We start from the raw sequence: 25,212 nt of genomic DNA, 5'->3' as shown, positions 1-25,212 counted from the left end.
TTTCTACATTAAGATCCTGAAAACACACTGCAGAGCTGAGCCTTTGACGTGATTTTATTTGTCATGGTTTGGCCCAGGTCTGGTCCTGTTCCAGACCTTATCTAACGCTAACACTGTGTCTATACCGTACACATTAAGAACAAAGCATTTGTTGTGCCACACTGCTTGTGTCTGGTGTAGAGATCTTGTGTTAGCAACCAAGTCAGGAAGTGTGTGCTCTGAGACATATTCCAGCTGAAAGTTGAAGTTTATGCTGTTTCATGCTGGTTTGATGCAGCTTGTAAATCTAGTTGAACAAGGTGTTTTTGCTGATTAAACTATTTTACACAACAAACCACCACATCAGCAAATCCTACCTGATCTCACGGAAATTCGTTACTATTTTACGAACTGGCCCATTCGTAAGAATTCATACGATGTTATTAGAAAAATATATACCGAAGCCCCTCCCCTAACCCCACCCCTAAAAGTCTCTACATACTAAAACTTAAGAATAAGATCATATGAATTTCATACGAATTAGCCACCTTGTAAAATAGTTACGAATTCCCGTGAGATTGTGTTGGCATATCCGAGAATTTATGCTGGCAACCTATTATGTTGCGATTTATTCTGTATGTGTGCAACACAATATTCTGGCAATTCGTAAACATTTCATGAGGTGGCTAATTTTATACAGTATATATATGATCTCATTCGTATTTAGAGCTATTCATTTTAGATCTGTTTGTTTTAATAAAACTACATTCTTTATTCGCCCCAGTGACGTTATGTTTCGGGATGGGGCTTCGTGTTGTTTTTTTTACATTTTTTACGGTTCACATGTTATGAAATCACCGCCTCGTAAACTAGTTACTTTTTGTCGTGAGATCAGGCTTGATTATGGCAGTGTGCGTGTTTATGTTCTTGCTGGCAACCCAATTCAAAACTGAAATACACCATCGCCAGATTTTATTTGAAATAATGTCACACTTGTTTGTTCTTAGATTTTGCTTCAAAGTATATCAGGGCCATTATGAGGAACTTTGGCTGCTTGGGTGGAGTTTGGAAGTTCATAATTTCCTCCAATTTTCTTTTCTCTGTGTGGGGGCTGGTATTTGATAAGTTAAAGTGCTGGTCCTATTGGGTTTAAATCTGAACGCTTGACTTGAGTGCAACACAATGAATCCATAGACAGCTGAGGAGCCTCAATTAGAATAACAAATACGAGCAGGGCTTCCCCTGTCACACACACACAATACGTACTCATCACATTCACAATTACTCTCTTACTCATGAACACAGACATTCAAAGTGCCCTCTCTGCGTCTCTCACACACACGCAACTTTCACACACATATTTTCCTCTCTCTCTATTTCGGTGTCTGTCTCTCACGCACGTACACCTCCTCTCTTTTTTACTTTCTCCGGACTCTATAGAGCTGAAAACAATAGGTAGTAAATAATCAAATTAAACGCATGTTTTAGCAGAGAACTGCTGGAGTCTTTCAGCCCCATTAGCTCCAGAAAGAAAGGCGGGAGAGAGGAGAGGAAGAGACCGGGAAGAGAAACAGGGATGAGGGAAGTGGTGCAACAGTGAGAGGAAGGAAAGCTGAACACTTGCCAGACCATCACATTTGGCCCAAATGAGGCATACACTAATGCTGCCCCTTCAGAGTATCTGAAAACTGAGTGAGTGTGTGCGTGTGTGTGTTTGAGAGAGATTCTTGGCTCCTGTCTGTATCAACCCTTCAGACTTACTGGCCACCCAACAGAAGCACTCTTTCTGCTTTAAATAGCTTTTTCACTTACAAAGTGTCTATGTTTGTGTGTTTGTGCTTCCATGCTTATAGTCAGTGTGGCATGGGTTGTTCTGATCAAGTCATTAGCTCTTTTAAAACTATTGAGTTGACTCACTGCCTGCTGCACACACAGGCAGCACCCCTTATCCTCTGTAAAATCAGATCAGTCTCCATTTCCCAGCTGAAGTTAATACCACAGAACAGTTTGGTCTATGCTGTCGTGAGCATTTATGCTAGTCAGCACTGGCCTGTTTCATTTTGAGTTAAACCTTAAACTGATTAGATGAGGTAATAAAAACAGAAATTAAGTCCTAATAACTGAGATTCAGCCGAGGCACCTTCTTGGGTGATCCTTTCGAAAGTGTTATAAACGGGGTCTAAACTGTTTGGTGATCCTTTTCTGATGTATTCCACTCTTGTGGAAAAGCCCAAACATATAAAGACTTCACATCTTCTGTACCCCCAATGCAGCGATAATTAGCTTTGGATAAGTGTTTGCTAAATGAGCAAGTGATGGTGCCAAGCATCTAATTTTTATTTGAAACAGAAACAAATTTGAACAGTAACAAAGGAGATTTCGCTTAAAACATCAGGTACTGTAAGTCCACAAACCTTTCCGTCTTTTTTATTTCTTCCTTGTGTTTAATCAACACCATCTACAGCAAAACACTGACATCCCATCTGATCACAAATGGTCACAGGAGACGCTTATACTGTAAATACCAGGTGTAATGTGTCTCGGCTGACCACTTCCATCTTGGGTGATCGATCACCCAAGATGGATGTTAATACCAGGTGTAAACAGGACCAGAGTGCTTTCAAAAGGGCTGGAATTAAATTCTGGATGGGAAAAAATCATAATCCTTCTAGTTTTATTGCCATATTTTTGTGTAAGAAATGTTTATGGCAAAAGTGACCGTTACTAGACAATGTTATTTCTTAGATGTTGCCTTTGATACAAATTTCCTAAAGTTGAATGCTTTTTTTAAGTATTCATCATGAGAAGAATTACATGAATAAAACTGAATAAATCTTTCTTTAGCTATTTATTGTGATTAATTATTATTTATTACTTATTACACATATAAAAGATTTAAAAGTCATACATGTCATTTTATGCAAAGTATAGGGCATCATAACTTCAAAGGGAAAAAGAGAGTTTTTTTATTTTTACACATCATAAAATGATCACACAATTTGTTTTACCCAGGTAGAAAAATCTAAGTGTCTAACTTCTAAGTGTGAATATCATCACTGTAAACATTTTTTAATGAAACAGTTCTTCCAATTTCCCTCTCTCGCCCACATGTCTTTTGAATTGGAATATCAAAAAGTTAGGGAGTCGACAATGTAAATGTAATTAAAAAAATGTAAATAATGATCACAAAACTTTTTTTTTCTTTTGAACAAATCAAGTTTTCTAAATTTCTAAAGCAAACTAAATTGCCAAACCATTTGTTTGACAAACACGATATATCACACTCTACTATATACTACACTCTAAAAAAAAGCCGTAAAAATAGGGCACAATATACTGTATTAATATGAAGGAATTTTCCGTGTTCATTTTTACAGTTGTTTTACCTGTATTTTACAGTTTGCACTGCATTCATTTGCATTTTAGCATTAATGGAAATGTCCGTAAAATAAAGGAAAATGTACTGGTAATTTTCTACCAGTACTTTATCTGTTTTTTCACGGGATTTTTTTTTACAGTGTACTTGATTCATTAATATATTCTAATTGAATGAACATGGTTATTAACATGGGAATCAACACCATGCCATTAGATTGCATATAAAGCGTCCATCACTATGTATAAGCGTATCTCGTATCTCTCTCTCCCTCTCTCTCTCGCTTTAGGTAAGCATAAGCAGCGCGAGCAGCAGAAGCTCTGTTCAGTCACTGGTGGGGAGTCGCATGTATCATCTCTGGATTTTCTCTTCAATTGCGCTTCTCATGTCTCTCCCTCTGTTTCTCTTTTAATCCGTGTCGCAGTTAAAGAAAGGCAGAGAGGGGAAAGGGCGTGAAGAGAATAGCGAACCGGTCCCGAATCATTCCAGATGGCTGCCTCTGAATCAGTGGATGAGATTGGGTTTTCGGGTTCAGAGCTGTGAGGAGCTGGTGTTCCGGCGAGAGGCTTTTCTGTCACAGCAGTGCCTCTGGCTTGGTTTTAAGGTAAGAACGCTGGTCGGCTGCGCGTGGGTAAAGTGTGGGCGATTATCATTTTGTGTGGTAACTTATGTGACGCTGAATGTTTCTCTTTTTGAATGTGAGGTTTTAAGATGCGCTGTGCAGGAATGTGTCACGTTGCCGGTGCGTTGTGTCCTGGACCTGAGATGCTTTTGCTTTTCAAATGGTCGCGTTGTCGGCATCGCTGTCGTAAATTATAATAGCCCATTACTTTGCTTTTGCAACAAAAAGAAGACATCATTTTGCTCATACAATCGCGTGGATAATGATGCCCTGCAGGTTTACAGATTTTAGGAAACGGTAAAAGACATCTAAGCATGTTTGTCGCCATAAAGTCACCCGTGTTTCGGGCGAATTCAAAAGTTTCAGAAACAAATACAGTAGGCTATCTTCTCATGTAATTGTATAACTTTGATGAATATTACAAACATTCTAATTCTGACAGATGTGTATAATTAGTCACTTTTTGTCGAGTAGTTTTGCCAAATAATACTTAAACTGAAGGGAAAAAACGTAATGAAAAGTATATCTTAGACAATGATTTTCTTTATTACATTTAGAGTTCAAGTTATTGCTGCTATTGGTGTTAAATAGAAAATTAGCCCGTTTGTAATTTTTGGAATGTAGACTACTTATTCTGTTAGACATGCGAGTATAGACATGAGAGTACAGGTTTTGCACATGAAGTAACGCTTCCTATTTATAAGTAGCCTATTAGTATTAATGTAAGTTAACGTGGAGATCAAATATTTCCTAGTTGAAAGAAAGCGCCGCCTCGCGGGGAAATAAACACACGCACGGACGCGCGCACACACACAGCGGGTCTTTGCAACTGGCTAACACTTGATTCGCTAATTATTACGGTTTCTGCAAACACGTACAAACAGTGAATTATCAGCCCATGCACGTACTTAAACCTGAAAGATACAGACATTTAAGAATAATAAAAAATAAAAGTTAATCTATAAAAAGTGCATATCAACATTTTAAGTTGCAGCCCTGTGTAATGCTAGTTTTGTTTAGTTATGATGCTGCACATGGAGTCATTCTTTTATTAAACTTTTGTAAAAGTACATGTAATAACCGTGGTTATTTGGCGGCTTGACCATTTTTATTACAGTTTTACTACAAATATCATGGGTCAATTATGATAAATGTATTGTTAATTGTTATAAGTGGATTGTTCTAATCCACTTTTTGCACATTTTGTAATTATCTATCTCTCATCCCCTCCTTTTTAAATTCCCCTGTGATGTTTCGCTTGCCGCTGTAATCTTCAATCTCATGTAATTCAAGTTCCTTTAATTACCTACTCCCATATCACACAGACCGTGACATGCACATAGACAGACAAACACAACGACAGAGCTAACAAGTGTTCTAGAATGCTGTATCGGCGTATAATATATATATATATTTTTTTTTTTTGTCAAACCATGCTTTATTATATACTGTACTAGTTCTATATGTTATTTGTTTTTGTCTGTCCATCAATAGCAGGTGTTCGGATGTATTTGAGGGAAAGTGAAAATCATATACATAGGCTGACATCCCTTTCATGGCAAAAGAAAGTTTATGGACAACATTTTGTTGTGGTGATTATAGGATGCATATGCAGTGTATTTAGTTTTAAGTGTGTGTCTGACACACTGTTGATTCCCATTAGAATGATGATGGCTTTCTCCCTTAGAGCCACCTATGGGCTCCTATTGGCTCAGCTTCCAACTTCCTATTTATATACGGCCAATCAAACACTCCTCCAGGGAAGTGTTGGCCACAGCTGGTGAAGTGTTGATTGAAAACAACCTGAAGGCTGATGGCTGAATTGCCCTTCCAGAGCACCCATACACACCCCTGATTAGCACTTCTGTGAGAGAAGCACACACACACGCTTCTGAGATGATAAAAGTTCTACTAACAAATGAATTTGCTTGTCTTTGTCATCCCTTTTCTCTGCAGGTTCGTTGGAAGTCAGGAGAAATCTCTGGACATGGAGGGTTGCTAGTTTGAAGAAGGATACAGAGAGTTTGTCTGTTGTTCGCAGCTGCTAACTTTCCAATCGCAAATTCCTCAAGTGGCCTGCCTTTGAAGCAAAATTGCCAGTTTTGTGAGATGGTCACATGACTGGAGTATGATTACCAACAAAGCCAGTTTGCAGCTTTAGCCCAGCTGAGAGAACAATCAGAGACTCCCACCCACACACGCTCCCACACATGTGCGGCTTTTGCCATGAATTTGGCCACCAAGCTGCGGAGGAATCTGAGGAGGCTTGTCATCCTCCTCGCCACCTTCTGTATGGTCAGTGTTTTGGTCTCCGCCTATTACCTTTACACCGGCTCCACCCAAGAACTGGACCTCGCAGACCGCGCCATAGACTCAGACTGTGCCAGTCTCCGGGCGCTCCCTTTCCGTCAGTCAGAGCCTCGGACGCCTAAACCAATAGATCCATCTCGAAAGGACCCAGTGGTGCTGGTATTTGTGGAGAGTCAGTATTCTCAACTTGGACAGGACATTATTGCCATACTAGAATCCAACCAATTCCGTTACCATGCCGAAATCGCTCCGGGCAAGGGTGACATTCCACCGCTGACACATAAAGGCCGTGGGCGCTATGCACTGGTCATCTACGAAAACCTTCTCAAGTATGTCGGGATGGACGCGTGGAACCGGGACTTGCTGGATAAATATTGTGCCGAATACAGCGTCGGCGTCATCGCATTTCACCGCGCAAGTGAAAACTCCCAGCCTGCTTTACCTCTGAAGGGTTTCCCCATGACGTTACGAACAAATGTTGCACTTCAAGACTGCTGCGTGAACCCACGCTCACCTGTGCTCTACGTGACGCGAGCGGAAGTCGACCGAGGGTCACTACCGGGAGAGGATTGGACTGTGTTTCAGTTCAACCACTCTACGTATGAACCAGTGCTTTTGGCCAAAACACGTCCCCGTGAGAACGGGGCAGCACAGGTGCTACCCCACGGGCTCTATGCTACTGTTATACAAGACTTGGGTCTGTATGATGGGTTGCAGCGTGTGCTGTTTGGTCATGGGCTGAGCTACTGGTTGCACAGACTTATATTGGTGGATGCCATTGCCTATCTCACAGGCAGGAAGCTGTCACGATCTCTGGAGCGCTATATCCTGGTTGACGTCGACGATATTTTCGTGGGGAAGAAAGGGACAAGAATGAATGTAAATGACGTGAAGGTAAGAGAGGTTGTTCGTTGAGGTCATCAAAGATGAATTATGATTCTTTGTGTGTTTATGGTGTTGTGTGCAACAAATTGATTAGGTGCCGCACTAGATTAAGCGCTTCACATTATCCATAATATGCACACACAGGTTTGTTTCAATAAATTAGTGAGGACATGTCATAGACCTCAATTGTTTCCAGAGGAGGCTAATAATATTTTAAATCCCTTCTTAACCAGACCCTCACACAAACCTGTTTATGTTAGTAGATTTAAAGGGACAGTTCACCCGAAAAGGAAAATTATTTTATTTACTCACCCTCACGTCATTCCAAACCTGTATCACTTTCTTCTGCCGAAAACCAAAGAATATATTTTGAAAAATGTTTAAAACAACATTTGCCCCCATCGACATATATTGTATGGACACAAAACCACTGAAACATTTCTCTAAATATCTTCTGAAAGAGTCATGTTGTTGTTATCTCAGATGTCCAAATTTGCTGAAATGGAAAAACTTTTTAAATACTGTGTTGGTGCACTTTTTAATACTTTTTATTGGTTAGATATTTGCGAACCCTGTAACAAACATATAGACTAATATTAATTATTTATGGAAAAAAAAAACAACATGAAATACTGTATGGAGATGCAAGGTTACAGAAGGATGGCAGCAATACAGTTTTAAATGACATAACGGTGAATAAATGATGACAGAATTTTTATTTTTGGGCGAACTGTCCCTTTAAGAGAAAAGCTAAATAGTTTACAAAGCCTTTTTTTAGATGTTTCACTTTAAACCAAACCTGCACATACACACACACACAGAAACACATTGTAATTTCCCATCTATTTCGACTAATCACAGAAGAAAAATGATAACCATTAATTGTGCTATAAGTAGTTCTTAGACACATCATTTGGTTGATGTTTCGTCTTGAGTGCCTCTTCGCAGGTGCTCACGTCTGATTTTGTAAGTGTGAATGATTTAGTGTGAACTAGAACGGATTTTGTGTGTGTGTCGGTGAGCGAGAGGTGGTGTGTGTGCGTGTCACTGAATTGGAGTGGGTGTTTGAGTTGGTCTCAGTCAGAATAAAGAGGCTATTTAGGAGGACAAGAGCAGTAAAATGGTGTTCATTCTGTCTTTCACACATTCATTCATAATCTCGTTCCCACGTTTGGCCTCTCTCTGAGGCCGCTTGTCGCATTGAAGGGCTGCTTACACTCCATTGTGAGATGACTTCATGACTTACAGAGCTTCAGTAACAGGAGTATAATGCATGAATTAAATGTGGATGTTAAGCATAAGAATTAGAGAAAAGATGCACCAATAGGAGAGAGTTGAATATTTCAAGGGATAGTCTGAATTCATTCTGAATTCTAAAAAAATTGCACTCTCGTGTCCTTACAAACCAGTTTATGCTTTTATCTTTTTTTAGACATTTTTAAAGATCCATTGTGCACCTCTTGACATAAAAGCACGGCAATGTCTTCTGAAACCGTACAAGTTTGTGTAAAAAAAGACCAAAATATAAGTCGATATGCAATAATGATCTTGCCCTTCCTGAAGTTTGTGTCTACATTACAGAACCAATTCTGTTTTGCCTTCAAGGACACCAAGGTGACATTTTTGAACGTGAACGCAGATTCTGGTTAGATGAGATAACAGTATTTCCAATTTAATTCTGTTCCTCACACAGACATACCGTATAGCTTCAGAAGACATATGAACATACTGTAGTGCAAGACGTATGTGCTATTTGGATGCTTATTTTATTATTTTTGCATGACATTATGTTGAACATGTTAAAAATGATATTTTGAACATTTTCTACATTTAGCTGCCTGTAACGATTGTTGCCACAGAAAAAATGAAGAGACCATTCCAAAATTTCATTTTATCAGCCTTTCTAGATGTATTGTGGCCAGTCCAGTGTCTTTTGAATTTTAACAAAATCAAACCTCAGGAGTGACAAAAAGTCATCCAACAGCAATGTGAAAGACTGACAGCATGACAAAACACATGAAAACTGATAAAAATCGAGATTATCACATAAAAAAAAAATGTTCATGTACACATATTACTGTTGTATTGCTGAAAAGTGAATATGAACTTGTTTTCTTTGTAGTATTTGAGGTCTGAAAAACCTGTTTCTCCAGTTTTCAGTTTTTGCAAATAAATGCAAATAGAGACAATAATTTTATTTGAAATCTGGGAGAAATATTTTTAGTAGTTCACAGAATTAAAAAAAATATTCTTTATAATCATTTTATAGTTTTTTAGATTTTATAGATTATAATTTATAATGCTCTATAATAGTATAATTATATTGTACTAGTTCAGTCACTATGAACTGAGATTTTTCAAAAGTACTTTTTCCACTGAAGAAAATATGCATATGCTTTTTTGTCAAAAAATATTTAATTAGAGGAATTACAAATGGGGTACCTAACATTCCCACATCCCTGTCACAAACCTATAGCCGAATGGCTTCCATTATTTTACGCTATCGAACCCGTCAGACACAGTGAGCGATTATTCATTCTTTGATGATTGGCCCACACGGGTCATTTTCTTGTTAGCTGTTCCACAGTTTGATACAACAACAGATTCCATTAACAGTGTGATGCCACTGTACACAGCGCAGGTACATGTTAATTTCCGAACGCAATGTTCTGGTAGAAAGGTTAGTGGCTAAACACGTGACATGTCCCCAGATGTTGTTAGCTAAGAATGTGCGCTGTCAAAATCTTCCTGATTGGTCTGAGCTAATTTAGACCCGGCAAATGAGGCAGCAGTAAGATAGAGGTTCTGGGTGTTCAGGGAGAGAATTAGAGCTAGTCGCTGTGGAGCATGGCTGGAAATGTCAGCAGAAATTCCCTGAGGATTCTGGGTAAAAACAAGGCGTGTGGTGATGGGGGAGAGAAGTGGAAAGGCTTTGATTCACCAGCCATTGTTTTTAGCCACTGTTAGTGCTGGTTATAGAAAAGCCTGTGATTGTTTATTGCAGACTTTCAGACCCAGCAGGGGTCTGTATGTGTGTGTAAAACTGATACTGAGCCAGTGGAGCAGCTTATTTCAAATGGCTTACAAGAAACTGTTAAGGATCCCTGTTGGCCATTATGATGTATTTTATTGTAATAGTCATACGACAGTTTTTTTTTACTTGTTTCAGATTGTAACAGCATTATAAAATTCTGCTTTGTCATGAATACACAATGAATTTCTGTTGAGCGAACAGGACAAAGGCTGTTTCTGTTAGAGAGAGAAAGAGATCCAATGGAAGTGAGAGAGGAGGAAAATCTGTGCGCTCTAGATGTAGGTGTTGTAGATTAGAATGTCACTTTCAGTGACTGGCTGCCATATCTCCCATCAGCCCATGGGGCAGGCTGGAAAAACAGGGGACACCAGTGATAAATGACTTGATGCGCATTTACACACACTCGCAAACACAAATGGGATTTACCCTCACTCTATATGTGCGTGGATTCCCCAAGCAGCGATTCTGCTGAAAACGCAGTTAAAGTGACCTTGTGTTGGTGGCGGCGTAACAGGGCATTTTGGGATGACGGTGCGTATGTGGAACTGTGTAGTTCAAAATGTGTTGTGTAATGACAGCTTGTGTGGAGTACTAAGGCCATTTAGACTATTTAATAAATGTACATTTTAAGGCTGGGTGATATATAACGTCTTCACAATGATTTTCCTGCTGAAATACAGTACAATACAATCAATTGTAATTTACCTTGTGTTTAGGGGTGTGGTTATCTGATAGTTTGTAACAATAGACAATAGGGGAGTGTTTGGGAATTATTTGTTCTTTTCTTTTAATTTTATTTTGTTCTTTTATTTTATTCATTTGTGTTTTTTTGAAATGCACTTAACTTTTAACCAACATAATTAATCTCAATGGTTTTAATTACACTTCTTATTTAAACCATTAGGTTTCCTAAAGACATTAAAGTAGTTTCATGATGCCCCCGTCTTGCGAGTAGAGAGCATTAAGACAGAAATGTTTTAAAAGCATCACTAAATAAACTTAAATTGATTAGCAAAGTTGATTCATTCAAAAATTGATTCATATCTACTCATAAATGTTCAAAAAAGTCTCATTGACACATTTTTTGAATATTAAAATGTTTTGGTAAAAGTGTACAGTAGGTAATTATTACTATCTATTACACTGCAGCGCTTTAGAATACTTGATTCTGATTGGCTGGTCGCAACAATCCAAGGTATGTAATTCCTCGATAGATTAAAACGAATCCAAACCAAAATAATCAAAACTCACATGGTCATCTGGGTATTGCGAATCATTGTGACCAGTGGAGTTTAATATCATACATAGATTATATATAAATATGCCTAATTAATGACATGAGATTATATTGACATACGATTAAACAATTTGCATATTTGTCTTGTTTGAACTTCGTGCCTTAAAAACCATTAGGCAACTGCGCCTGGTTTGCATTCGTTACAAATGAGCTAATAAAATATTTCGATTCAGTATTTCAATCATTTCTCTTGAGTTGCAATAATTGGAAATACAACTCGCCAGGTGTTAAAATAAACCCCTTTGCATCGGGTCCTGGTCACCACATGGGTTTATTCTGCAGTAACAACCAAATGGTTGTACATTACATTATTATCCCCTACATATTGTATATTTATGTATATAGTTAAATGAAAACTATTTAAACAAATCTGTCTTTAATTAGAGAAAAAACTGCGAGAAACATCTCTTGGTTTTTTACGGTGAAAAGATTTAGTATAATCTTACATTTACATTTACATTTATTCATTTGGCAGACGCTTTTATCCAAAGCAACTTACAAGTATGAGAGCATGTAAACATTTTGTCAACACGCTAAACACCGTTAGTTTACCAGGCCATGCTACTAGGAGATTTAAAGCTGGAGTAAGCAAAGGAGAGAATGAGCAAACACACATTTGTTTTTTTTAGACAGACAGTCAGACAGATATTGGTTAGTCAAATAGCTTTCAAATATACTTTTTGTATAAATTATTTGGGACTTGCACACATATTTACGTCAAATACTATATTAATATTATATTTATAATAATATAAAATAAAAAACAAGACAAACATTTTTTTTTCAGCCCTTACAGCAATTGGAATTGTCTTGCTGGCTTTGAAGCTGCATATAGATGAGGATTAAAGACAAAGCTGCCACGTCTTCAGCTTCACACTGACTTCAACATGTAGTCTAAGACAGAACAGTATCACAGTATCAAAGCAATACCTGAAGCACGAACACTCGCGCACATTCAGCCAGAGACAAAGAGCAGAATCAAAGCCACTCCTGAAGTCTCTTTCATACACATACACACACATACACAAATGTGGGTTAGAAAACAGGGGAAATGAGAGACAAGAACAGAACAGAAACACATCAGAACCGCCGCTCACTTCCTTTGCTGGGACTTTAGAAGAGATGCAAAGTGATTTAAAGAGTTACAGGATATTAAATGAAGAAAATTATGGATGCTGTCGGGAGATGCACTAAATATAAAGATGGACTAAGTATTAAAATAATTGTTTTCACAGGAGATTCTGAGGGCATCTGTAGAACATTACTGCTGAATTATTGCACACCTCTTGTGTTTTGTTTTATTATTGTTTGTTTTCTGGGTATAGAGCAGTTTGTGTATACATGTTTTGGGTTATGCTACACTTCCTATTGCATGTCTTTTGATTATAGTTTGTTATATTTTTATGTTCTGAAACATTTACATGCAGTCTTACTCCGATTATGCTTTAATAAGCTGATAACGTGTTAGGTCAAGTAACCACGTAAAACAGTTTTCTTTTATCTGGGAAAGGTCATAAACGGCGTAAGCAAAACCATATTTTTTGCCCATTACTTCGATTTCACTTGGCATGTAACTGCGGACATGAGAAGAGATATAAAAATACAGCTTCTGACCGAATTATGGCTGCATTATTAATTAGACAGACTATCGATGATGATGTCACTGTACATGACAAACCTGGCAAGTCTCAAACTTCTATGTAAATGCGGTTTTCTGCGTAGCCGGTTTATGGATATGCACAGGGGTTAAATTGAGCTGGGGCCATCCGGGGCAGAGCCCTGGCACATAGGTTCACCGTCTCGCTCTGCTCCCCGCGTGTGTGCGGCTCTTGGTGTTATGGAGCAGCATTCCCACATGCCACAGTATAAATCTCAAGTTTAAGTGACATTTTACCTTTTTTGTCAGTATATACACTTACATTGATAATCGCGGAAAAACGGATCTATGCAACCGTTGCATAATGCATTGCAACGTAGTAACCCAACTCGCAGTCGAACATTAACTGCGGGCGTGCAGAAATAATTCCCTGCATTCCATTCCGAAGTGATCATCCCCATGGGCGTCGCTAGACCCCTTTTACTGGGGCATGTGCCCCAGTATAAATCTGCTGTGCCCCAGTATAAATCGCAAGTTTAAGTTTTAAAGATCGCGTATCACTGGCAGTTTCTGCCAATCTCATATTAATCTTGAGTGCCTATACAGTAGTATTGCATACGTCGTATCTTCGAAGAGTATTTAGTTTGATCAAATTTATAAAAGAGAGATACAGCTGTACGATTATTTCCGGAAAAACAAGAGCTGCTAGAGGTGGGACTAGTGGGAAGAGTGGGACGGAACTACAGCACGAGCAAGCAACACATCATCCCTTTGTGTTTTGTACATTATGCACGTACACGCCGATTGCCAACAAAACACAGACGTATGACTTAGTTTGACCTACCATGTGCAGTTCATGTCCGGCATCTTTTAGCACTGGGACCGCGCCATCAGTTTCAAATGATATCCAATTCCAGCATTATATCCACCGTTTATTGGAGAATGCTGTTGCGCAGTGCGCACGCAGGCGCGCAAGGTTGACGAGACGTGACTGATGTAGGCTATGAAAACATGACGAAACTAAAGTAAGTTTCTAAATAATATCGATCATCTTATTTTGACTCGATCATTAATGGCCCCTGTAGATGGACATCAGAATTTGTTTGTGCAAAGCAGAGAAATTGATGCAGTAAGGAGATGATGAGTTTGAGGGAGGTAAGACTTGATAAACAAACTACTGTACATCCCTGTCAAGAGTGGTGAGGGAACAAGGACACAGTACAGAGGACCCAGACGCAGACAGCAGATAAGGGGTTAACAAGACATTTAATAAAATATAAATACAAAACAAAGAGGACTAAGACTAAATACACCTAACAAGACTAAGATTAACATAACATGAACAAATGACTACACTAGACTAGACTAGACTAACACAGAACAGGCACTCACCAGACAAACGACAATGGACCAGCACAGGACAATGAAACAAGACGACCATATAAAGGGGACTAAATCAAGAAGGGGACAGGTGCGGGACATGAACTAATTAACAAGCAATAACGAAACGAAAGGGCGGGAACAGAGACGCCACACCGGAGAGAGGGAGTATATGGAATGCCAAAACTGTCTCTCTCCACATAAAACGAGGTTCTATCATGGTTCTGCCACTAGGTCAAGAAAAGCAAGACAAGGTGGGGCAGAACCATGACACATCCCCAGCCAGTCAGGTCTCAGACATCAACGTTAGAGGAAAATGTCTCAGAAAAACCTTTGTCAAGTCTGTAAAATTACATTGTTGCTTAGAAAACATTTGTGTTCTGTACTTGCAGAAATTAATTTAATATTTAATTTACTAGCTCTAGTTTAGGACATTACATAAAAAGTTGCAGTAAATATGGCTGAGATAACTATGTGCTATTATAGGCAGTACTGTTTAATGCAGTACAGTTGGTTAAAAAATGAACCAACTTTGTTTGGACCTGGCTGTGAAACCTGAAATTATTGTTCCAAAGATAAACTATGCTCTTTATGTTAGTTGGAGCCATAAAACGACTGGTTTCTTGAAATACTGTAATTGTAAATTCTTGAAAGATGTAATTATTGATTGTTATCATTGTGTAATGAATGCAAATGTGCAAGAAAAACTCACTCTGCTTTCATTATTTCCATGCTGTGCATGCAACCATGTTAATAAAGTTTATGTTAAGTATGTTGAAGATACCTTCCCCAGCATTGTAGGAATAGTGGTTTAAGCAAGGGAAGTTTGTGACGACACAGGGATGCAGAATTAGAAAAAACTTTCCGAAAGAATTTGGAGTGCTGGGGGAGTGTATCAAGTGCAGAAATACTACGTCATACGTCCAACTCGTTTTTTAACAAGTTGACCATGTTAAACATGAGAAGCCAGCACGTTTAACAGTGTGAAGAAGTCAGAATGCATGACATAGCAGGATAGCTCCGCTTTAAGAAAAAAAAGTGATAGAAAAAGTAATGGGGGCCTGTGCCCCAGTAGAGCTTTAGGTCTAGCAACGCCCCTGATCATCCCTATGCCCTACTCTCTTCGAAGAGTAAACCTCTTGATGTGTAAGCTCTGAAGGGAAAAACGCAATTGTAAAATTCGCTTTGCGAAAGGAGCAATAAAAACAATGTAATTTTCTCTTTATTTGGAGTGACCTTTTGTATGGTGTCCCCTTCCTGAAGGGCCCTTCGGAGGGAGATATATTCTGTTTGGAATGCACCGCGTGTCTACGCGCGCTTTTTGTTTCCTTTGTGCTGCGCCAAGCCACAACACTGCCTATTTGCGAGTTGTAGACATGGTGCACGGCGCCGCTTCTCTTCCGGTGCGCGCTGTTGTTCAAGTCATAATGAGCTGTTTGTAAAGAAAGGCTCGACTTCCAAATGATGTAATTTTAATCAAATTCAAGCATTTAAAGCGGTTTGTTCATGCTGTCTGCTGTAGCAACGATGCACAAGTTGATGGGTCATCTCAATCATTGTGAATGTTGTGATGGGATGTTGTGAAGTTTTGACAGAAATGTACGGGAAATACACAGGTCAATTCTGTGGACATTAATAAATGAAGATATTTCATGTTGACACAAGGAAAGGGCGCAGGCCCACAGAAAGATTTTCGTCTTACATGTATAGCTTTGTAAACTGCAGGCATCTAGAGTTTGATCAGTATTTTATTGTTCATAGCATAGCGCTCTCTTAATTTACATTTTACAGTTTGTCTATTAATAAGATTATAAACTTCATTTGTGCACCCCTCAAAATCCCCCACAGAGCCCCGGCACATAACAAATTCCAATTTAACCCCTGGATATGCATATTAACACATGAAAACAGGCAAACGACAAAAGATTGGCGCTGAATTTGTGCTTGCTTTTATTTTACATGAGCAGTAGAGTTGTTTTGTTGTTTGATATTATCAACATGTTTTATCAATGACAAAGCAAGAATGATTTTTTACTTTTGCCATGTTCTGTCTAATTTATCTAAAATGAGTTTTTGCTCAATTTCTGGCAGTCTCAACATTTCTTTTATGTACAGTATTTATAGAAAAACAATCAAAAATACCCCTAGGTCAAATATGATGTACTTTGGAGACCCTGTCTGTTTTTTATTATATACAGCTGTTATAAATGACAGACAGAGTTAATTTAGTTGTTTAAAAGTAACGGCAACTTGCCTTTAAATGACAAAAGGTAAAAACATCACGGTTTTCAATCTACTGTCTCTGGCCCGGAGGAATAGCAAAAAGTTGTTCACCTGACACATTTAGAGCAGATTGAAACTGAAGCATCAGTCCAATCTTAAATCTGAGCTTCAAGAGGTCAAATACAAACCAACCAGAGAAAAACTCACACACCAGGCCTATTTTCAGCAAGTATTGATCCAATGATATTTCTGCCCTGAGTTAGATGGAGCTGCTGTATGAGTGTTGTCGTAAAGGGCTACACAGGTTGCCAAGCATTTGTGGCTTTCAGCCTCTCGCTCACACCAACAACACACACATCCGTGTCCTCTTGCACATAATGTATGAATATCAGTTTTTGATTTTAGGAAATTCTGAGAAGATCACATGGACATCTGATAAGAGGCACATGAAGTAGATAAACATGGTGAGACATTGAAAGTGGTCAAGGAAAAATAGAAAGTAGAGTTGCTGAGATAGAAAGATGATCATCGGGGATTGTTGCTGTGACAACAATATGTTTGGCATTTGTGTGGGATTATTTCTTTTTGCCAGTATTACTTATCTTTCCTCCTTTCATTTTGTCCTCTTGTTTTTTTTCCAAATACGAATCTGTTGTGCTTCACCCCCAGCCTGCTTAAAAAATCCATCTGTGTCCGTGTAGGTTCTAATCCAGATCTTGCCCAATAAAATCGCTTGGATTTGTTTATATAAAATGAAGGTGGGTGTGTCTTGTAATGATGCTCCTGTGCCACGGGCAGATGGCAACACGTAATGCAATGCTGGTGTTTTCTCCAGCTGGAGGATTTTCTGATGTAGCTATCGATCTCTGACTTATGAAGAAGTCTTTTAAAGTCAGTGGGAATTGCTGTCTGCCATCCATTTCGCTTTTGTAATCTGCATTTTTAAGTAAAAAAAGATATTCAAAACGTTGGGCTGACCTTGATCAGGATGGTGAAAAGTAGACGTACCATAACAGAATACCAGACCTGGAAAGGCATCAATTCCTTAATAGCCATTTGACTATTGGTTAATATTATCCAAAAGGCTTTACAGCCTAAGTCATGTCAGCAGAAAAGTAAAAACATATTAGAGAATAAGCAAGTACATTTACATTTTGATGAAAGATTATGACTTTTTTTATCTGATTGAAAGTACGATGAAAGTAAGTAAATATGACACTTACAATACACTATAGAAATAGAATAAGTGGGTAGAATGTTAATTAGCATGAAACTTGTTTGACTCATATAAAAATACTTTTGTATTAATATTTTTTTCTCATAACTGCATGGAACTGTAGGCACCTTAGTCACCATACATTTAAACAGTTATATTGTCTACAAATCTAGAAATGTCGTACTGAGATGTATTTTAGCTCAATATAAGATTAGGCTTTTGAGCCCACACGTGCCCCATTGAGATGGTTTTTGTCCCGTAGGAACTGTTATTAGCCAGTCCATTTGTCATCCAACAGCACACGTGCACACACACCTACATCATCCAGATGACTTCGGTGGCCTTTTTGCCTGTAATCCTTTGCCCCTCGATCAGGACTGTAGCTCAGGATATCAAATGTTGTGGATGTGCACGCACAAGTATGATTGACAGGTTTTACAATAAAATAAAGGAACTATATGAGTACACACGTGTATTCATCATACAGTGATAAGTTTAATTCCTCCACATGCTTTGAATGAGACCTCACCGGGGTAGATTAATGAGCATGTATATGCGCATGCTCGCTTTGCTCATGGCATTGGGAATGAGAAATGATTTCATGTCCAATAAATATTACATGCGCAGCCTTTTCTGGTTCCCCTGGTGCATGCAGACACATGCACACACATGAACTCACATGAGGACAGTTCGTCTTTGATAAGTAGATTTGATCGGCAACAGACTCTGTTGAGATTTATGGATTTATATAGTCATCGCTAAACACAGATTAGTTAGCTGAGATGAACCAGATGGACAGATTGATAAAAAATGTTGGGGACACGTTGGTTGTAGTTAATGGGATGAACGGCACCTGTAGCGACTGTGCTGGATCTCCTTGAGGGAACTGAGTTGTGAGATTTCTCTTGTTTTGATATTTTGCATTGCGCATACATACATATTTTAAGGTCTGTTTTGCTTAGGGTAGGTAGCCAGCGACAGAATAACAATGGTCGGACACATCTTTTCAAAGTGACGTCGAGGTATATTAGATCAATTTGGAACTCAAACCCATGATCTTGGTGTTGCTTGCACACTGCATGGTGAGAGAAAGATGGACAGACAGGTGTATCATTGGATAGAGACAGTTTTGTTGATTTCTGTTTAGTATTTAAGAAACATGCAGCAACTGAACTATCATACTCTCTCTCTTTCTCTCTGGGGAGAGGTTCATCTCTTGCCTACCCATATGTCTTCAGCTATTTGTCAGCATTTCAACAGGTCCCCTCCTCCTTTCCTCTTACACTTTCTCTCTCTTTCTCGCACTCTCTCTCTCTCTCTCTCTATCTATCCCTCCCCTGTGAGGGATCGATTGGTGCTTTCAGGTCATTAACATGCATCTCTGTCACTCTATCTTCTCACTGATCGGCCCTCAATGTCAGCAGAGACACACAAGAAGAGCAGAGAGAAAACGAGAACAGTCAGACGAAAAGTGCAAAATGTTTTTACAAAAGGATAAGAGAGATAGCCCAAAAGTGGACAGACAGCTTGGAGGGAAAAAGATATAAAGGATGAGGGATAAACATACGCTTTTCTTCTCGCGGATTTGTGTAGTTTATCCCTCACCAGAGGCTTGTGTGCATGTGCGCATAATGAAATGAAGCACAGCTGTGGTTGTAATGTTTGACTATAATTTGCTCTCTCTGCAGTCTAATAAAAGCAGTCAATCTGATTAACTCTGGATATCAATCCCTCTGTACCTCACTTAGACATGTGCCGGTGTTCGGTAATACGGTACACCACGGTAGTGAAAATGCACGGTGGTGTTATTGCGGGCACGTCAAATCACGGTGAAGAAAAATGTGCCTTATCTTTTCCTTTGACTGGATAAAATAACACTCCGTTTATGCTGTGTCAGCATCATATGCACGCGCAGTCTTGCACTCGTGCGCTCTGCCGACCTAAGGGGAAATATGAGTTATGTCACGCGACTTCTCATATTATGTGTGTCTGAATACCACATAGCAACAAATAGCCAGACTAAAGCACCAAAATTGCATGGATTATATTGGCATTTGCATTCTTGACAGTTGAAGAGTTAGCTTGGTCCGCTAGCTATGCTAACGTTTGCATCTCGTAATTTAACAAATAAAATACAGTAATCCGCTAATTGTAGTTATGTAGTTAATAATGGCAATGTAGCAGAACAATTATTTTGATTTTAAGTTGAAGATTAAACGCAGCACAATCGGATCTTGCCACAGAGTGCTGCTTTCCCTGTTGAAATATGCTATGTTTTGATGCTGGTTTGACCAGCTATGGACCAGCACATGACCAGCTTAAACCAGCACAAACCAGCATCGAAACATACCAAACCAAACTGTTTTTAAATGTCTTTTAAGCTATATAAGCTATCCTACTGCTTGCTATCCGAAAAAAAACATGAATTAGCATTATTGTTGCACTGACACTGACAGGTAATTATTTATAGTGAACTGATGTGTCAGTAAAAATGACCAATTAAATATCAAGCCATGAATATTATGTTACATATATATTTGACTATATGTTAACTACACTATTGTACAGCAAGTAAAGTGGGCATCTTTAGCTTAATTGTCACCATTACATGTGTTCACTTACTAAAATGTAGTATGGAGTAAAATATGTTTTATCACATTTAATTAAACATCCGACAAATGATCAATAAGCTGTACTTTCTATATATTTCTTGTTATTGGTTGATATTTGAAAAAGTTATTAAACTTGTTTTTGACACTATAACACTGACATTGGCTTATGTTTTTGACCTGTTTTGTAATGCATTTCATCAGCGTGATACTACCGTCTACCATGATAAAAGCTTCATCAATTACCGCCACATAAAAATGTACTACCAGCACAAGCCTAAACTCACTCCTGCTTTTATGGGAATTTCAAGCATTATGAATTTACCGTTGTTTATATTGGAACGTTTAAGTTATGAGGAAGTGAATGGAATGATCGTTTTGTGCAATCAACATGTGTTTTTATGAGACGTGGTTGTGCTGTTTTTAACCTTTTGTTAACAAAATGATGCTTTAGGGTAATGAAACACCTTTTCTTTATTTTGCAAACACATTATGCCTAATAAATGGCAAAAATTGGTTAATAATGAAGGATTGAACGGACACATAATTATTTTTTTATTACATTATGAATGATGCATCCTGAAAAATGTAGAGAATTTACGCTGAAAAAAAAACTGTAATTTTACAGAATTTTACTGGAACTTTTTACAGATTTTTCAAATATACTGGCAAAAAAACAAATTACAGAAAAAGACTGCAAATTTACAAAACCGTTGTACAAAACTGTTATTTTACAGTATTTTACTGGTGCCCCAGATGCGGGAAATTACCATTTTTAACTGGACTTTTTTATAATACGTTTTTGCTCTTTTGTTGTGAGTGCAGTAGCAAAAAAATTACTTAAAAATATATTGTATATTAGTGCAGTGCTGAAATGATGTTCTGTCAATTAAAATTGTGAATATGAATGCTATATATTCCAACATTGCATTTAACTTGTGCAGTGTTTATTTACTTGTTTTAATTGTCTATTAAAAGTATCTGCTTTATTAGTATTAAGTTAAAATAAAATGTTAAACTGGAAGACAGTTCTATTAGATTCAGTCACAGAGAAATTGTTTTTTATTCTGACATCATTGTTTAATTTCTCTCTTTTGTCATTCAGCATTGCCTCAAGGCAACATACCTACAAAAACATTTTTTTTGTTTATATTTTAAATAATAAGGTCCAATTTATGGAAGGAAAATGAGTGTGAAAGTTCTTTTGTCCATTCATTCTGTACACCTGAATTGAGCAAATTAATTATACATCCCTCCATTACGTCTTTTCCTTGAAGAAACAGTATCATGCAACGCTCTGATTACTTTGGCTGATTACTACTTTGGTGGATTGAGGCGTACCTGTATGCAGTTTCTTATTAGCCAGAACTAATAATAAATTCTAATTAGTGACTCTACTACTTGAATTCATTAAAGGCATTTTAAGGTTAACCAGTGACACAATGACACAATGACTAAGTGAAAGATATGAATTTTCTGTTTCATGGAACAGTCACATGGGACCACATGAGAGAAGTTTGGCAAATTTGGATTGAACTATACCATTAAATTAAATTAATGTACCCTTATTTCTAAATGAGTGTGCAATTCTACTTGAGTGCTATCATGCACCTAGAATATGCTGGATAAAATACTAAGCAAAAATTACACTATATTAGAAAAGAGAAATAACAATGTAGACCAAGCCCAGTGCTCAGCATATCCCTAAATCTAACCCACTGTTTGAGACCAACAAGGTTGTTTATCCAGCCACATGTACTGCTTGGGTACATCTGTAACAGTAATAATAAAACAAAGAAATATAGATTGCTTCCTAATTAGAGATTCCAAAATTTTCATTGTGGTTCAAAATTACCAGTTTCTGTTCTTATGCAGCGCACACTGAATTTCAAAGCTGACGGGAAACATCAGAACTATGACGCCATTATGAAGCAGCTACTTTGGCTTATTAACGCATTAATGATTCATGTGCAGTCTTTTGAAGTGTGCTCAGTAAACGTAAGCAATCGATTTAAGACAGAGCTGTTTAAAACCTAACCGTTAAATAATTAATCCAGATCAGTTTGTTGCATTTTAATCAAGAGGATGCTGACTCTCCTGTGAAAATGAGCTGGCAAAGTATATCAATTTTTTATATTACTTATATGTATCTTTTTTTGCAATTCATTTTGATCAGGTTAAACGGTTTCAATTAACTAAACAATCTGATTCATTGACTCATTTGCATCAATCAATACTCAGAAATGATCCTGGTCCCTTTATAACAATGATTTACTAAAAATGTATGTATGCAAGATTTTGGATATTTTGAATATTGCCAAAATGTTGTAAAAAAAATCTGTATAGTTAGCTACATCACTCAGGCCTAGTTGTTGCCAGTTTGGGTTTGTGAACAACTTTACAATTTATGCATGCATCTCTAAGTGTCACGGCTTGCTGATGGAATGGGAAACTTTGTGTCTGTTTCCTAGAATACTTTTTCGAATACGTTTACTTCACTCTTTTGAATCTGTCATTCATTTCAGGTTCAGTCTCTCATCTTTTCCTTCACCTCCCATCTCTTCATATTCCAGTTTTGGAGTTGTTATTTTATGATGTCAGATTCTAAAAATCCCATATTCTCACATCAACATAAAATCTCTCTTTCCTACTTCCACTTTCCCCTCTTTCATATTTGAGACACATACTGCTAAATATTGGCTTTAAAACATAATGAACCATTTAGAACAGAAAAAAAAGATTCTGTATAGATCATGTTGTCACAGTATCAGAATTTATCACAGTGTATTATGAGCTTTTCAGCTAAATTGAAACCTGTGACTACTTGCCCCAATTAAATGATTTAATTATAGAGTAAATTCCGATTGAGTGGCATGCTTTTTGATATTGAGATGAAAAACAGTTTGCTCTAATCAATCTGAATTCATCCTAGATTTTTAAATAACTGATGTATTATCATCATAACACCTTACCGTTGCCTGTATGAACTTGAATGCGGTTTTATTGCTTTTAGTTGTGTACCCAAAGCATTCACACAAATATAATTATAATGTTATGTAACTTTCAAAGATACAATTCACAAACATTAGTGTACCTGAAAACACACATTATTGTACTCTTACTTTAGAACCAAAGCTTAATAGTCCTATTCTCCTTTAGTTACCTTTTCTACCTGTCTGCCTGAGCTACCAAACACTGTCCTGTATTCCTAAAACACGTAACTCACTCGCCCCTCTCAACATGCATAAAGGAGTCTAATCAAAAGCTTCAGTTTTACTAATATCGCATTATGACACGAACATTGAATTAGACGTCATTGGCTTGTGAGGCCAGATCATTTTAAATTAATGAGTCCTCAATCAAAATGACACTTTATTAGGTTATGATGCAAAGCGCACATTCGCCGGTGCCCCCTCGTGCAGGAGTGCTGATTTGATTACCAGGATGTGAGTACCTGCGTTGATTTTGTTGGTGATGTTTAGTTTAACGTAAATGGAATTAATTATGAAAATGCCATCAAGGATAACTGCCACACTCTCACCAGAGGATAAAATCAAATATATTACACCTGTCTTCTGGCTCCCGTTGGCGTGTGTGCGTTTGTCTGCGTGAGTGTGTTTGCTTGAGTGTGTCAGCATATCTTCCTGAGCTCTATGAGTAATGACTGGATGACACTGTCTAAGTCAGCCAACACGCCCCTTCCTGCCTTCTGTGATATTACCATATATCCTACAAGCCAGTGACACACACACTCACTGTCAGCTGTCAGACAGCTATTGATTGTATTTGCATGGTGTCTTAGGTTAGAAATATATGAGACTGTTTTATTGAAACTACTGCAATGAGGCACCTGCCAAATCCAAATGCCATTTCTCATTCAGCAAAGATCGATCACATCCTTACACACACACACTTACACGCTGATTTTTACTGTAGTAAATAGTATTAGTCAGTGCTCGAATTGAGTCAAGTCTTATGGGGGGTCCCCCACATAAGATTTTTTTTGGTGGGGGTGGGGGTTAGTCTCGCAATATACAATTTATACAAAATACACAATATATTTTATTATAATATGCATAATTATAAAAACAGGCTTAAATAAAAGAACATGCTTCTTTTACTGTATTTTTGGATCAAATCAATGCAGGCTTGGTGAATAGAAATGACTTTTGAACAGTAGGGTACCTCCAACACAATAATTCTAGCATTATTTACCAATGTAGTATTTACTATTTTCCCTAAAAACAACTGGATGATTGACACTCTGTGATAATAATGTTTGTTCCAAAAGACTTGTTTAAATGCAAGAAACTAGTTTATTAGATATTAAAAATATAAATTGTGACAAGACCGGCTGTCAGTCTGTGTGTTAGTGTTGTGGGGATTTTTCAACGATTTCAGTGCAGTTTACATAGTTACGTCCAGTAGGTGGCGGCAAGGGACTGTTATGAGTGAGTCTGTCAATCAGCAGACTGTTCAACCATTTCAGTCCAAAAGTCTGCTTTATTCAGGAACTAACTACAGTATGGCTATCAATATGTCAATCATAGCTATTTCAAGAGCGAATCCCGCATTAATATGCCAATGTCATTCCCAAAACTTTGCAGCGTGTATGTGGCCGTTGGTCTTAGCAGCATGAAAAGCAAGTTTTATACAATTCTGAATGGATTATATATAGCACAGA

At 37.8% G+C, this 25,212-nt stretch overlaps 1 protein-coding gene across 2 annotated transcripts in view; it reads left to right on the top strand.

Annotated features, from left to right (window-relative positions):
- The first annotated feature begins 3,654 nt into the window (after window positions 1-3,654).
- Window positions 3,655-25,212, top strand: part of ndst3 (N-deacetylase/N-sulfotransferase (heparan glucosaminyl) 3) — a 63,765-nt gene continuing 42,207 nt past the window's right edge. Inside the window, exons 1-2 of one of the 2 annotated variants that reach the window (XM_057332236.1) lie at window positions 3,655-3,959; window positions 5,934-7,181. In XM_057332236.1, the coding sequence (XP_057188219.1) occupies window positions 6,204-7,181 (978 nt within the window). In that variant the 5' untranslated portion in view covers window positions 3,655-3,959; window positions 5,934-6,203. The remainder of the gene's footprint in view (window positions 3,960-5,933; window positions 7,182-25,212) is intronic. The other variant, XM_057332235.1, reaches the window with a different exon arrangement.

This window comes from Triplophysa rosa, linkage group LG4 (genome assembly GCF_024868665.1).
Source record: "Triplophysa rosa linkage group LG4, Trosa_1v2, whole genome shotgun sequence".
Classification (NCBI taxonomy): domain Eukaryota; kingdom Metazoa; phylum Chordata; class Actinopteri; order Cypriniformes; family Nemacheilidae; genus Triplophysa; species Triplophysa rosa.
This window is presented reverse-complemented; position numbering and strand designations above follow the sequence as displayed.